At 40.9% G+C, this 12,771-nt stretch overlaps 1 protein-coding gene across 3 annotated transcripts in view; it reads left to right on the top strand.

Moving 5' to 3' along the window:
- The window catches only part of STARD9 (StAR related lipid transfer domain containing 9), a 196,253-nt gene that overhangs the window by 99,647 nt on the left and 83,835 nt on the right, over positions 1–12,771 (top strand). For 2 of the 3 annotated variants that reach the window (XM_056545834.1, XM_056545833.1), the window contains 4 exons: positions 6,580–6,696; positions 7,595–7,627; positions 9,900–9,961; positions 12,520–12,632. In XM_056545834.1, coding sequence (XP_056401809.1) covers positions 6,580–6,696; positions 7,595–7,627; positions 9,900–9,961; positions 12,520–12,632 — 325 coding nt within the window. Of the gene's footprint in view, positions 1–4,773; positions 4,789–6,579; positions 6,697–7,594; positions 7,628–9,899; positions 9,962–12,519; positions 12,633–12,771 lie in introns of those variants that run through there. The other variant, XM_056545835.1, reaches the window with a different exon arrangement.

Raw genomic sequence — 12,771 nt, 5'->3', positions numbered from 1 at the left:
GATTTTTCAAAACCTGTGCAGAGGAAGAGTGGTGCAGTTGCCCATAGCAACCAATCAGATTGCTTCTTTCATTTTCCACAGGCCTCTAAAGAGGCCTGTGGAAAATGAAAGAAGCAATCTGATTGGTTGCTATGGGCAACTACACCACTCTTCCTCTGCACAGGTTTTGATAAATCTCCCCCTATGTGTCTATCTATATATATCATAGAGTGTGGATTTTTTACGATAACATATTTGATAACTTTTTGCTCAAAATTGAGAAATCTGTAACTTTTGCCCACACATATATACGAATTCCACTCTGTTCCCCTGATGCTGGTCATACTGTTCCCCACACCTCCTTGTCCCTATTGTATGCTGGGGACATTAATGACAGCACATCGCTGATGCTTACTTGTTATAGTGACAGTACTTTAGCCCGCAGAGAGGGACAACTTGGGGGAGTACCACAAGATCATAAACAGGGTACATGGACGGAATCAGTATTAAAAGTATATGTATTGCTGAGTTTGTGCTTTTAACATTTTAGGACCAAAATTAGCCCAATTTTTGGTTTTCCTTTTTTTTTTTTTTCTTTTTAAACTAAAACAAAAAACTCTTTATACTATTAGAAACATGTTTATTGATATGCATGGTTGATTTGGGTGATACCTAAACTGTGTATCTGTGATAAGAAAACAGCTGGACTGGTGTAAACTCCATTATGTGCTGATGGCCATTGTTTACAAGTTTAGCAATTGTTAAACCATAGATATTTCCCATTGCATGGAATTATAAATCTGGGATCTAATTGTTCTCTAGAAACAACATATCTTTTTAATATACGGCATTTTGGTATCTTGCTAGCTCCCCCCATCGTTTTTTTTTTTTCTCCCTTATTTCCACACACGTCTCCTACTCTCTTAAATCTTACAACTTGTGGGCCTTAATATGGCAAATGGAGGAAAGTCCAGCTTTTCAGGACTGCCCTCAATAAACCAAAATAGGGACCATCTTCTTCTCCTGGAGACCCAGCTTGTCCATGCATTTGGATGCATATGGTTGTTTACTCATCTTTTTTGCTATCCTGTAATCCTACATGTCCCCTGCAGTAGATTCTGCCAGAAGCAGCCTCTCCAGGGAAAACAGCTGAGTGCTTGAAGGTTTTCCATCCAGGTTGTATTTTTTTATAAATGTTTTTAACTAATTTTTATTAAGCTATTTTTCATAAATAACAATCCGAGACAATACAAAAAAGGAAACACGCGTTCAACATCATAGAGGGCCAAGGCCCTGTAGCCAACATAAGATCACAAAAGAGTAAAAGAAACATCAGTAACTTTTGAGCGGGCTAAGAAAGGCCAATGAGGCTGTGAAACCAAGGCACGAGCCTTTAGATCGGTAAATACATAAACAGCTGGAAACCATAATGCTAACTGTGGGGCAATGCACATCCAGGTTGTATTTAAAGGGTTACTATTGGTAAGAAAATAAAAACTTTTGACATGGTGCCCAGACATGTCAAAAGTTTTGACCGCAACAGGTCTCACCCCCGACAATCGCTACTTTTAACCAGGGAAGTACACGGTATCCTGCACCACTTGCCCACCGGCAGAGCTGACGTTTTCTCTGCATAAGACTATATAAGAAGTCCATTTCGATTGACAGCCAGGGAGTGAGTGTCGCCTTGCTGCAAATTTCCTCAGGGGTAGACCCACTTTTATTTCATGATTTTAACCCTTTAAAAAGTGGCCTGTCTTAGTGAGACAAGATTATTTAAGGATCTTATTTTTTGGGGGAGGAGAATGCACCTTAAAGTCAAATTGATAGGATTGACTATCAATAACTGAGTGGTGGGGTGTTGACAGCAGGTGCCATCTTGATGATAGGTCATCAGTCAGTTTTGCCTAAAAATTAAAATTTTAAGCTTACACATGCATTAGCTGTCCGACAAGCAATCTGCCGACTCCACCATCTCTGCAGCTGCTAAGGTATACATTGGGTGTAGCTTTCCAAAACTCATCAACCCATTTAATGCCTGTGGGCACTGAAAATAAACCACTGCTCACATGATCAAACAAAATCTGTGATAAAGCATATGCTGTGTATTTCCTGTTTATAAAAGGCGTTTGCATTGTGTAGTGCATTTGCACGTCTGTCATTAACAGTGTAGAATAAATTAGGAAAACATCTTCTGTGGTACAGCTAAGAAGCACTTAATCTGTAAGATCAGCTGTCACTAACCATTGTTCACATATCTTAAAACATGGCGCTTGCTGATAATGTAGTTTAGTTGATGGATGGTTGAAGTAGTAACTTGACTGGGCAGATTTCCAAGTCATTGCCTCATGCCATTGTTGAAAGTGTTGGGTTTCTTCTCTTACAAATACACATTTTTTAGAACCTTCTATGAAAGGAGGATTGGAGGAGGAATCCTAATTAGTTTAAAAAAAAGGGTATTCCACTGTTTTATAAACAATAAATATTCAGCTAGGGCAGGGGGAAATCGATCTTCTGCAGCTCCTGTTTGCCTCCGTCCGATCCCTGATCTCTCTTTTTCCTGAGAAGCGTGCTGAGGACCAGACCTGCCATGTCAGTCAGTCTTGTGTCAGCAGTGTCTTGGCCATTGACTGGCTGAGCGGGCGGGTTACTGAGCACTCATCTCCGAAGGAGAATGAAGATTGGGGAACCACGGAGATGTGAATAGAGCTGCGGGGGACAGGACGTCCATATGTCTGACCATTATATAACTCTTTCTGAGGCTCCATTTCTATTAGTTTTTCCTAAACTCTGTTCCAGAGAGCCAGAAACTATCAGCTATGTTTTCCTTACACAGCACCCAGGGAGGAGATGCTCCTCCTTTATGTCTGTAAGAAATCCTCAGAAGCAGCACAAAGGACATTAAGCAGCAATAATAAGCAGTGTTGCTGTGTGAATGAGGTTGTAGTCCTCCTGCTTATGGCTTCATATCTTCCTCCAGTCTGAGACGCTTGCTTCCCATTATAGGAACTTCTTATGCGAGTATACTGATATTTTTACTATATTGGATATATGCGGTTGCTATTGGTACTGTACTCTTTATTATTATTTTCGTGGTGACTTCTAACGGTATCAGATCAGGCACTTGCCACTTTATTCAATGCTGTATTAATCACCTTATTACCTTAGCTCCTTATAGCGTATATCCAATAACTGTGTGGTATACTTTACCTTTATTGGAGTGAGTTAATACTGTTTACATCATCATTTACATAGGATTTGCAGAGGACGGGTGTCAGTATCAGGGGAGTGGGTTCATGGCCCCTCTCCTGGGTTGTGCTTAAGGCTCTTGTGAGCCATTATTTTAATTGGTTTTACTGTGTCCGTGTTATCATCTATTGTGTGTCAATTGGATTTCTATGTACTTTTTTTTGTTAATAAAGAATTGATAGAATATTAATTGGTGTGCTACTGTATTTCAGTGTTGCTTTTTGGTCTTAAACAATTAAGTAGGCAGGTAGTCCGCTCAGATTAGCCTCCCCCCGAAGTAGGCAGGTAGTCATCCCACATTAGCCCCCTCAAGTAGGCAGGTAGTCATCCCACATTAGCCCCCTCAAGTAGGCGGGTAGTCGTCCCACATTAGCTCCCCAAGTAGGCAGGTAGTACCCTAAGATTAAACCCCCACCCCAGTAGTCAGGTAGTGCCCTCAGATTTCTTTATTCAGCCCCCCCCCCCTTTGCTGCAGCTTAGTACAGTGACCCTCGACCTACGATGGCCCCGACATACGATAATTTCAACATACGATCGCATAAACAGCTATCCGGCAGTGCAGACTGCTTCAGCTGCTGCCGGATAGCTGTTTAAGGTGCCCCGTGTGGTCCGGTGATGATTACTCCGGACTGTTCTCTTCAGGATCCCCTGCATCGCCATCGCTCTCCGTCTCCATCATGTCGCCCAGGCAGCAGGTCCGTAGAGGTGGGGACACCCCGTGGGATGCGGCGACAGTGATGGAGGGCGACATCCAGGGCAGCGGTGACGGTCCGGAGTGGTGGGGACAGGTGAGTATAACTTCCTATACTTTTCATTGCACGGATCCCTCAACATACGATGGTTTCAACTAATGATGGTTCATTTGGAATTAATTACCATCGTATGTTGAGGTACCACTGTATAGTGAAGTGGCAGGGGGGCCCGGTCACGATTGCGACCCTTGCGACCTCTATAGCTACGCCACTGCCAATCATAGCTCAGCTTTCATTTCTCAGATTGCTCTGGTAAAATGAAAGCTGAGCTGTGATTACAATGTTCAAATAAGACTTTTCTTTTTGTCTCAGGCAGATTGATAAATCAGCCCCATAGTGCATTAAAGTCACTAGTGCTCTGTTGACTTAATAACTACAGTCCAAACATTATCTGGCTTTAAAATTGGCACCAAAACTGTGCCTTTCCAGGAGTTTCATGGGTCTACGAGCAGCTGCATGCAAGCTGCACAATGCCAGGGGTCAGATAAAGTGGTGTAATGTACGCCACCACATGTTCTGTGCAGAGACTGATCAGGCTTCTTTGTGGCATCTGATGGACAAACCTGGGTGGGACAAAGGCCAGGATGATAATACCTGCTTGACTGCATTGTGCCAGCTGTAAATTTTGGTAAGGGAGGTATAATTAGGTTGTTTTCTGGGGTCGGACTAGTTCCAGTGAAGGGAAATCTTGAAATTGTATGAAAGTGAAGGGCACAGCCGCATGCTTCTCCTGGCTATATCTAGTGATCAGTTATGTCTGTTAAACATGTTGAAAGTTTTTTTTAAAGTGACAGTGACACTTTAAAATGTAGGTAGTGTTCATAAACACAGTTTTATTTGTTATATTAGAATACCTTTCTATTTCTGCTTGACCTTGTTCTCAAATTCTTTGTTACCCGGAGACTATGGAACATCAAACATGTCCTCAGTGTAGAAGTCACAGATTACTGGACCTGTTTTGCTAATATTGACCCAGGGCTCCTCAGTCACCTCCTTCATACACATAGGTGAAATCCTCAAGACATGTATTGTTATGGAGTTTCTTATTGTGTAATAATAACACAAGGGTCATCTGCGAGTTTCTAGAATCAAGGATTAAAGTAAATAGGACTTGTGTATACAGATAGAAGGATAAACCAGTCCACCCTTTTCTTCTCAGCTAGATAAAGACATTGAACAGGCTATGTCTTATTCCCAGTTGATCAGGGTGTAGTTGATTTTCATTGGAACCAGTCCTAGTAAACTAACATGCTGAAAAGATTTTGCTATAGTTGTTATATATACAAAATATTCTTGCATAACTGTTATATTCCATGTTTTATTCATGTTAAAGGTTATTTTTTATTATCAATTCAGCTGCTTATGTTAATATTTTAATGGGTCTTAAAGGGGTACTCCGGTGAAAAACAAATGTTTTCAAATCAGCTGGTGCCAGAAAGTTATACACATTTGTAAATTACTTCTATTTAAAAATCTTAATCCTTCCAGTACTTATCAGCTGCTGTATATTACAGAGAATGTTGTGTGGTTCTTTCCAGTCTGACCACAGTGCTCTCTGCTGCCACCTCTGTCTGTCAGAAACTGTCCAGAGTAGGGCAATTAATAATTGATATTATCAATTAAAATTGATAATGGAAATCGTTGTCAACGACTTCAATAACCGGTTAATTGGTAATTGAGGGGCGTGGCCTCAGAGACGGACAGAAGCTTTTCTTTTAAAATTTGAAATCCTAAGGCTTGTCATGACGAAAAGGAAAAGCATACATATGAGAAGTACTGGGAAAATGTTAATATTACGTCACATGTAGCTTTCTGGGCCAATAATAAACTAAACTCTAGAATTTGTAGCATTTAAAGAATACCTATCTTTTATAGCAATCTTCTGACATGTCAAAATGTTCGACCAGATGGGGTCTAGGTGCTGAGAACCACATTTAAAGTCGTAGACTTTCTAAAAACCCATAATTCAGTCAAAATTAGAGGCTTTGATAATTAATGCAATTTAGTAGCGATAGAGATCATGTTGGAGATTCATCAAGACCTGTGCTGTGGAAAAATTGACCAGTTGCCCATAGCAACCAATCAGATGGCTTCTTTTATTTTTCAGAGGCCTTTTAAAAAATGAAATAAGCGATCTGATTGGTTGCTTTGGGCAACTGGTCGACTTTTCCTCTGCACAAGTTTTTGAATCTCCCCCATAAGTATATACAGGGTGTAATCACGTGATCAGCTAGTCAGCAGCTATGAAATCAGTCATATGATGCAGTCCTAATAGTTCCTAATACACTCAAATATTATTTAATTTGTAAATATTGGGGGAGATTATTCAAAATCTGGTAAAAAAAAGAGTGGAGTAATTGCCCATAACAACCAATCAGATTGCTTCTTACTTTTTTCTGTGGCCTTGAAAGACGCAATGTGGTTGCTATGGGTAACTGCACTACTCTTCCTCCACACAAGGTTTGACAAATCTCCTCCATTGTCTTTGCTGCAATTTCTTGTTTTAGTTTTTGTAAAATATAAGCCTGTTATCATGGTGTTTCTTGGTTTTGCATGTTTCTACTATTAAACTGTTGATATCTTGTACTTGTCTTTTCAGGTATTCCAAGACCTTGGCACCACAGTCCTTTCAGAAGCCATTAAGGGCTATAATGTATGTCTGTTTGCCTATGGACAGACTGGCTCAGGGAAGACATATACGATGATGGGTACACCGGTAAGTGATGAGATCCCCTTTATGTACGAAGGTGCAGGAGGCTGCATTACTGCTGTATAAAACTCAAGCTTCTTCTTGGAGGTCCTTATTAAGGCCTAGTATTGTGTGACACATTGTGCTCTCTTAGCAACAATATGGGGAATGTATCAAGGCTTGCATGACACTTTTTTTTATACAAAAAAACGTGCTAATTATTGCACAAGCCGCAAAGTTTCTTTATTTATTGATAAATTACCCCAACGTATCTAGAAGCGCATAGTATGACATAACATGGAGTATGCTGCAGTTTTCTTAATTTACTACTGATGTGGAACCTGTAGGTAATGTATTTGTTTGTTCTTTTCTTTAAAGGGTACCTCTCATCACATAAACTTTTGATATATTTTAGATTAATGAATGTTGAATAACTTTCCAATAGCATGTTAATGAAAAATATGCTTCTTTCTATTGTATTTTTCCCGATCAGTCCTGTCAGCAAGCATTTCTGACTCATGCTGGAGTCCTAAACACTCAGAGCTGCCAGCCTGCTTTGTTCACAGCCAAACAGGCTGTGAACAAAGCAGGCTGGCAGCTCTGAGTGTTCTCCTTTGTGAACAAAGCAGACTGGCAGCTCGTAGTGTTTAGGACTCCAGCATGAGTCTGAAATGCTTGCTGCCAGGACTGGTAGGGAGACCCCTAGTGGTCATTTCTTCAAAGTGGAAAATTAAATAGAAAGAAGCATATTTTTTAATAACATGCAATTGTAAAGTTATTCTGCATACATTAATCTATAATATATCAAAAGTTTTTTTGATGAGAGGTACCCTTTAACCAAGTGTGCAATTTTAATGAAACAATAGATTTTTTTTTTTAATTATTATTTTATGTTAATGTTTTTTTATTTATTTATTTTTTACAGGCATCATTTGGATTAACACCACGCATTTGTGAGGTAAATACATTTGACTTATTTCACACACACACACACACACATCCACACACACAGTAAATGCAGCCGTGTGCATGTAGTATATACAAGCACTCACATACACAAAACTGTACAGGCAATAGATAACACCCATAGGGATCCTTCTAGAAAAACTTGTCTATATAGAACTGAACTATAGACATTAAGGCTATGTTCACACTACGTAATTCCAGCGGAATTCCACGAACGGAATTACGCGCTGAGAACATAAGCATCAGTGTGAATGGGTTTCCGTGAGACACGTTCACACTGAGCAATTTCAGCGGCGGACAATTCCGCCGCTGAAATAGTTCCGCGCAAAGAAAGAACATGTTCATTCTTTGCATGGAAGTCCGTGGACACTGCATAGCCGTCATTGGTGACGGCGCAGTGCTGCGCGTTCCTACATCCAAAGGTTATCGGTGGCAGCCGCCAGAATGGAATCTCCACTCGCGGAATTCTGCAAGCGGAGATTCCATTCACAATCTGTAATGTGTCTCTTACACTTCCATTTTTTTTGCATATTTCTTACATTAAAGGGGTTCTCTGGTGAAAAAACTAATTATTTCTGATCAACTGGTTCCAGAATGTTAAACAGATTTGTAAATTATCAAGAACTGTCCAGAGCAGGAGAGGTTTGCTATGGGGATTTGCTCCTGCTCTGCACAGTTCCTGATATGGACAGAGGTGTCAGCAGAGAGCACTGTCTTTAGACAGAAAAGAACTATACAACTTCCTCTGTAGTATACAGCAGCAGTGGAGAAGGATTAAGATTTTTAAATAGAAGTAATTTACAAATCTGTTTAACTTTTTGGCACCAGTGAATAAAAAAAAAAAAAATATAAAAAAAAAAAAAAAGTTTTCCACTGGAGTACCAGTTTAACCATATAAGGATGCAGGACGTCCTGGTGAGCTGGTACTTAACGTAACCAGGATGTACATTTACGTCCTAAGCATAACCGCGAGCATCAGAGCGATGCCTGGATCATGCGCGGCAGGTCCTGGCTGCTGATTGCAGCCAGGGACCCGCCGGTAATGGTGGACATCTGCGATCCCGTGGATGTCCGCCATTAACCCCTCAGATGCCGTGATCAATACAGATCACGGCATCAGCAGCATCGCGGTTACTAAAATGGATGATCGGATCGCAGGCAGCGCTGCCGAGGCGATCCGATCCTCCAGCACGGCAGACGGAGGTCCCCTCACCTGCCTCTGCTACCTTCCAGGCGTCTTCTGCTCTGATCTGCCTTCTCGCAGACCAGAGCAGAAGATGACCGATAACACTGATCAGTGCTATGTCCTATACATAGCACTGAACAGTATTAGCAATTGAATGATTGTTATAAATAGTCCCCTATGGGGACTACTAAAGTGTAAAAATAAAAGTTAAAAAAATTAAGTAAAAAAAAGTGAAAACCCCCCTCCCCCAATAAAAACGTAAATTGTCCCATTTTCCCTATTTCACCCCCCAAAAATGTTAAAAAATATATTTTATATACATATTTGGTATCGCCGCATGCGTAAATATCTGAACTATTAAAATAAAATGTTAATGATACCGTACGCTGAACGGCGTGAACGTAAAAAAAAAAATTCCAAAATAGCTGCTTTTTTATAACATTTTATTCCCAAAAAAAATATTTAAAAAAATGGATTAAAAGTTTTATATAAGCAAATATGGTATCAATAAAAAGTACAGATCACGGTGCAAAAAATGAGCCCTCATAACGCCGCTTATACAGAAAAATGATAAATTTATAGGTCTTCAAAATAGATGGATTTTAAACGTACTAATTTGGTTAAAAAGTTTGCGATTTTTTTTTTTAAGCGCAACAGTAATAGAAAAGTGTATAATCATGGGTATCATTTTAATCATATTGACCCAAAGAATAAAGAACACAAGTCATTTTTACCATAAATTGTATGGCGTGAAAACGAAACCTTCCAAAATCTGCAAAATTGTGGTTTTCTTTTTAATTTCCCCACACAAATAGTATTTTTTTGGTTGCGCCATACATTTTATGGTAAAGTGAGTGAGGACATTACAACGGACAACTGGTCGTGCAAAAAACAAGCCCTCATACTAGTCTGTGGATGAAAATATAAAAGAGTTATTATTTTTTGAAGGCGAGGAGGAAAAAACAAAAACGTAAAAATAAAATTGTCCTTAAGGCCCAAATGGGCTGAGTCCTTAAGGTGTTAAAGACTTGAATAGCTTTAGACTGTACTCATGTATGCTCATTTCACCTTTTTAAAGGGTCTCTTCAGTTATAATGATGGTTCTCCAGGCACTCCGTCCTCAAGCCGGATTGAAGTGAGGTAAGTCATGCTCAATATACAAATGATGTAAAATGCTGCAGGTGATTTCTTGCTTTGATGTCAATAGCAATATTTGAAGTCAATAACAATATTAGCTTTGTAAAGACACTAAAGAAATGTGTGGAAGAAGTTGCTCTATACAGGGGAGCTGTAGGTATTCTGACCCCCACCCTATGATGTCCTCACAGGAAAAGTCTCTGTTCTTCTGTATGTAATAGAAGATATTGTAGTGCACCATAGACATCTTTGGATACTATATTATGGCTCCATACAACGGTGAAGATTCAGTGCCGTAATATGGTTGTAAGCAGGGAGCTTAAAGGGGTACTCCGCTGCTCAACGTTTGGAACAAACTGTTCCGAACGCTGGAGTCGGCAGCTTGTGACGTCATAGCCCCACCACTCATGTCACGCCCCGCCCCGCCCCCTCAATGCAAGTCTATGGGAGGGGGTGTGACATCATGAGGGGTGGGGCTATGAAGTCACGAGCTGCCGCTTTAGCGTTCGGAACGGTTTGTTCCAAACGCTGAGCAGCGGAGTACCCCTTTAAGGCATATAAAGTATATATCTAAAGATCATTACTGGTGATGGACTGTAAATAGTGCTTTCTGGTGCTAGTGACAAGGACTCATTTAAATTTTTATTTTTTTATTTGTATAATTCAATAACCCATGGATGCATTACATATAAGGGGGTTTATACTGAGTTATACTGGTATCTGTCAGCATATGGTGAAAAAAGGGATGTCAATGTATGCTGTGGTATTCTGCAGCAGGCCCTATTCATTTCAGTAGCCCAACGTAATTACCTGGGGACTACGTGTGGACAATTTTCCATTGGTATATTGGGATAGCTCCCACCATCCTATTTTTTTTTTCTGTCCCTGCCTATTGCCCATCTATCCCTAACCCCCTCCCTGCTTTTAATTTTAATTTTTACTATATTAAAAATAACTTTTTTTCTGCCTGGTAGTGTGCTCACTACCAGGCAGACTTCCCCAGCAGGCACCACGTCACTGATGCCTGCTGGGGGGGGGGGACTTCCGCCCTTAGTTTATCTACACAGGGTGCCTCCAGCTGTTTCACCACTACAACTCCCAGCTTGTCCTGACATCTATTGGCTGTCAGGGCATGCTGGGAGTTGTAGTAGTGAAACAGCTGGAGGCACCCTGTGTAGATAAACTATAAGTTAATGCCATGCGGTGCTACGGCGCTAGCCCGTTCCTTCCGTCAAACCCCCTCCCCACCATACCCCGTTCACTCCATCACAACCCCCCCCGCCCGCATAAACCCCGTTCCCTCCGTTATACTTACCGGCAGCGGGCATGCAGGGACAGCGGCGGGGACGAGGCGGTGGCGATGTGCGGGAGGAGTGGCCTCCCAGCCAGTGGCCGGGGAGCCAATGCGCTCGCTCCTGCCTGTCTGACAGGCAGGGAGCTAGAGCAGCCTAAATGAAAAAGGACTGATTGCCAACATGATTGAACAACATGTTCAAAAAAATTAAATAAAAGAGGGGTTAGAAAACACAATGTGTACTCGAGTAGAAAACAGACATGGTGCACATCTACAATCTTGCACAATGATCCAATTGCTTCTCAACATAATTTCAAAAACTAACAGGTTGTTAGTATATACGTTTTGATCAAAAAGTACGAAGCCCACTCGCCACGTCAAGGCCACCTATTTAGAGTGGGTCCCTATTAATTAATAGGCAGAGCGGCCCCAACGCCACTCAAACCAGTCCATGGGTCGCACCTCCCCGCAGACAAGGCGCCACGGCAGCAATGGACGCCGCACAGCACCACACCAATGTGAACAGGATGTTATAGCTCACTTACCATGCTCTCCTAGTCAGATTGGGAGGCTGCCAGGAAAGAAAAGGCCCATGTGTAGCTAACTACTACTTATATAGGGTTGGGCTGAGGGGGTGGGGAAGAGTGCAGACAACATGTTCAAACCAAAAAAAAAAAAAGAGGGGATAGAAAACACAATGTGTACTCAAGTAGAAAACAGACATGGTGCACATCTACAATCTTGCACAATGATCCAATTGCTTCTCAGCATAATTTCAAAAACTAACAGGTTGTTAGTATATACGTTTTGATCAAAAAGTACGAAGCCGACTCGCCACGTCAAGGCCACCTATTTAGTAATAATAATATGGTATGCTGGTGCTGTAGAATATCCCAATGGGATACTAACAGCACCATTGATTTATTGCATACATATGGCCTGAACCCTCTCTAAGCTATAGGCTTGTATGCTGGAATCATTTCTCAGCCACAAAAGAAACAGCTTTTTGCTACTGACACATATAAAACAATGTAGTCTTTGGGAAACCAAAGCCTGTGTGCAATTAATAGGTCAGTCTTGATGGTTCCATGATGTGAAAATGTTACCCACTAGCTAATATACCCACCTTGTTAAGAAACTTTAACATTTATATTGTTTGAAGACCATGGATGTATTTATTATTTTTGTCAATGGACATAATAAAGACATTAAACATTGTAAGTGCGAGTTCTATATGGTGTAACCCTTTTAAATATGTTTGCTTAAGCTTTCTAGAAATTTATAATGAGCGTGTCCGGGATTTACTCCACCAATCTGAAGAGAAGAAACCCTATACCCTGCGGGTACGGGAGCACCCAGAAAAAGGGCCATATGTGCAAGGTATGATAGGAAAAAATACATCCTGTGCATTACACTTACGTTTACTGATTGAAGGGCTGCAATGGCTTTTAGTCTCCTGTCAACCCCCCCCCCCCCAGCTTTATTCAGAAGGGATGTAGTTTATTCATAGACTATAATA

Source organism: Hyla sarda, chromosome 11, assembly GCF_029499605.1.
Source record: "Hyla sarda isolate aHylSar1 chromosome 11, aHylSar1.hap1, whole genome shotgun sequence".
NCBI classification, from domain to species: Eukaryota; Metazoa; Chordata; class Amphibia; order Anura; family Hylidae; genus Hyla; species Hyla sarda.
Note: the sequence above shows the minus strand (reverse complement) of the source record. Positions and strands in the feature narration are given on the sequence as shown.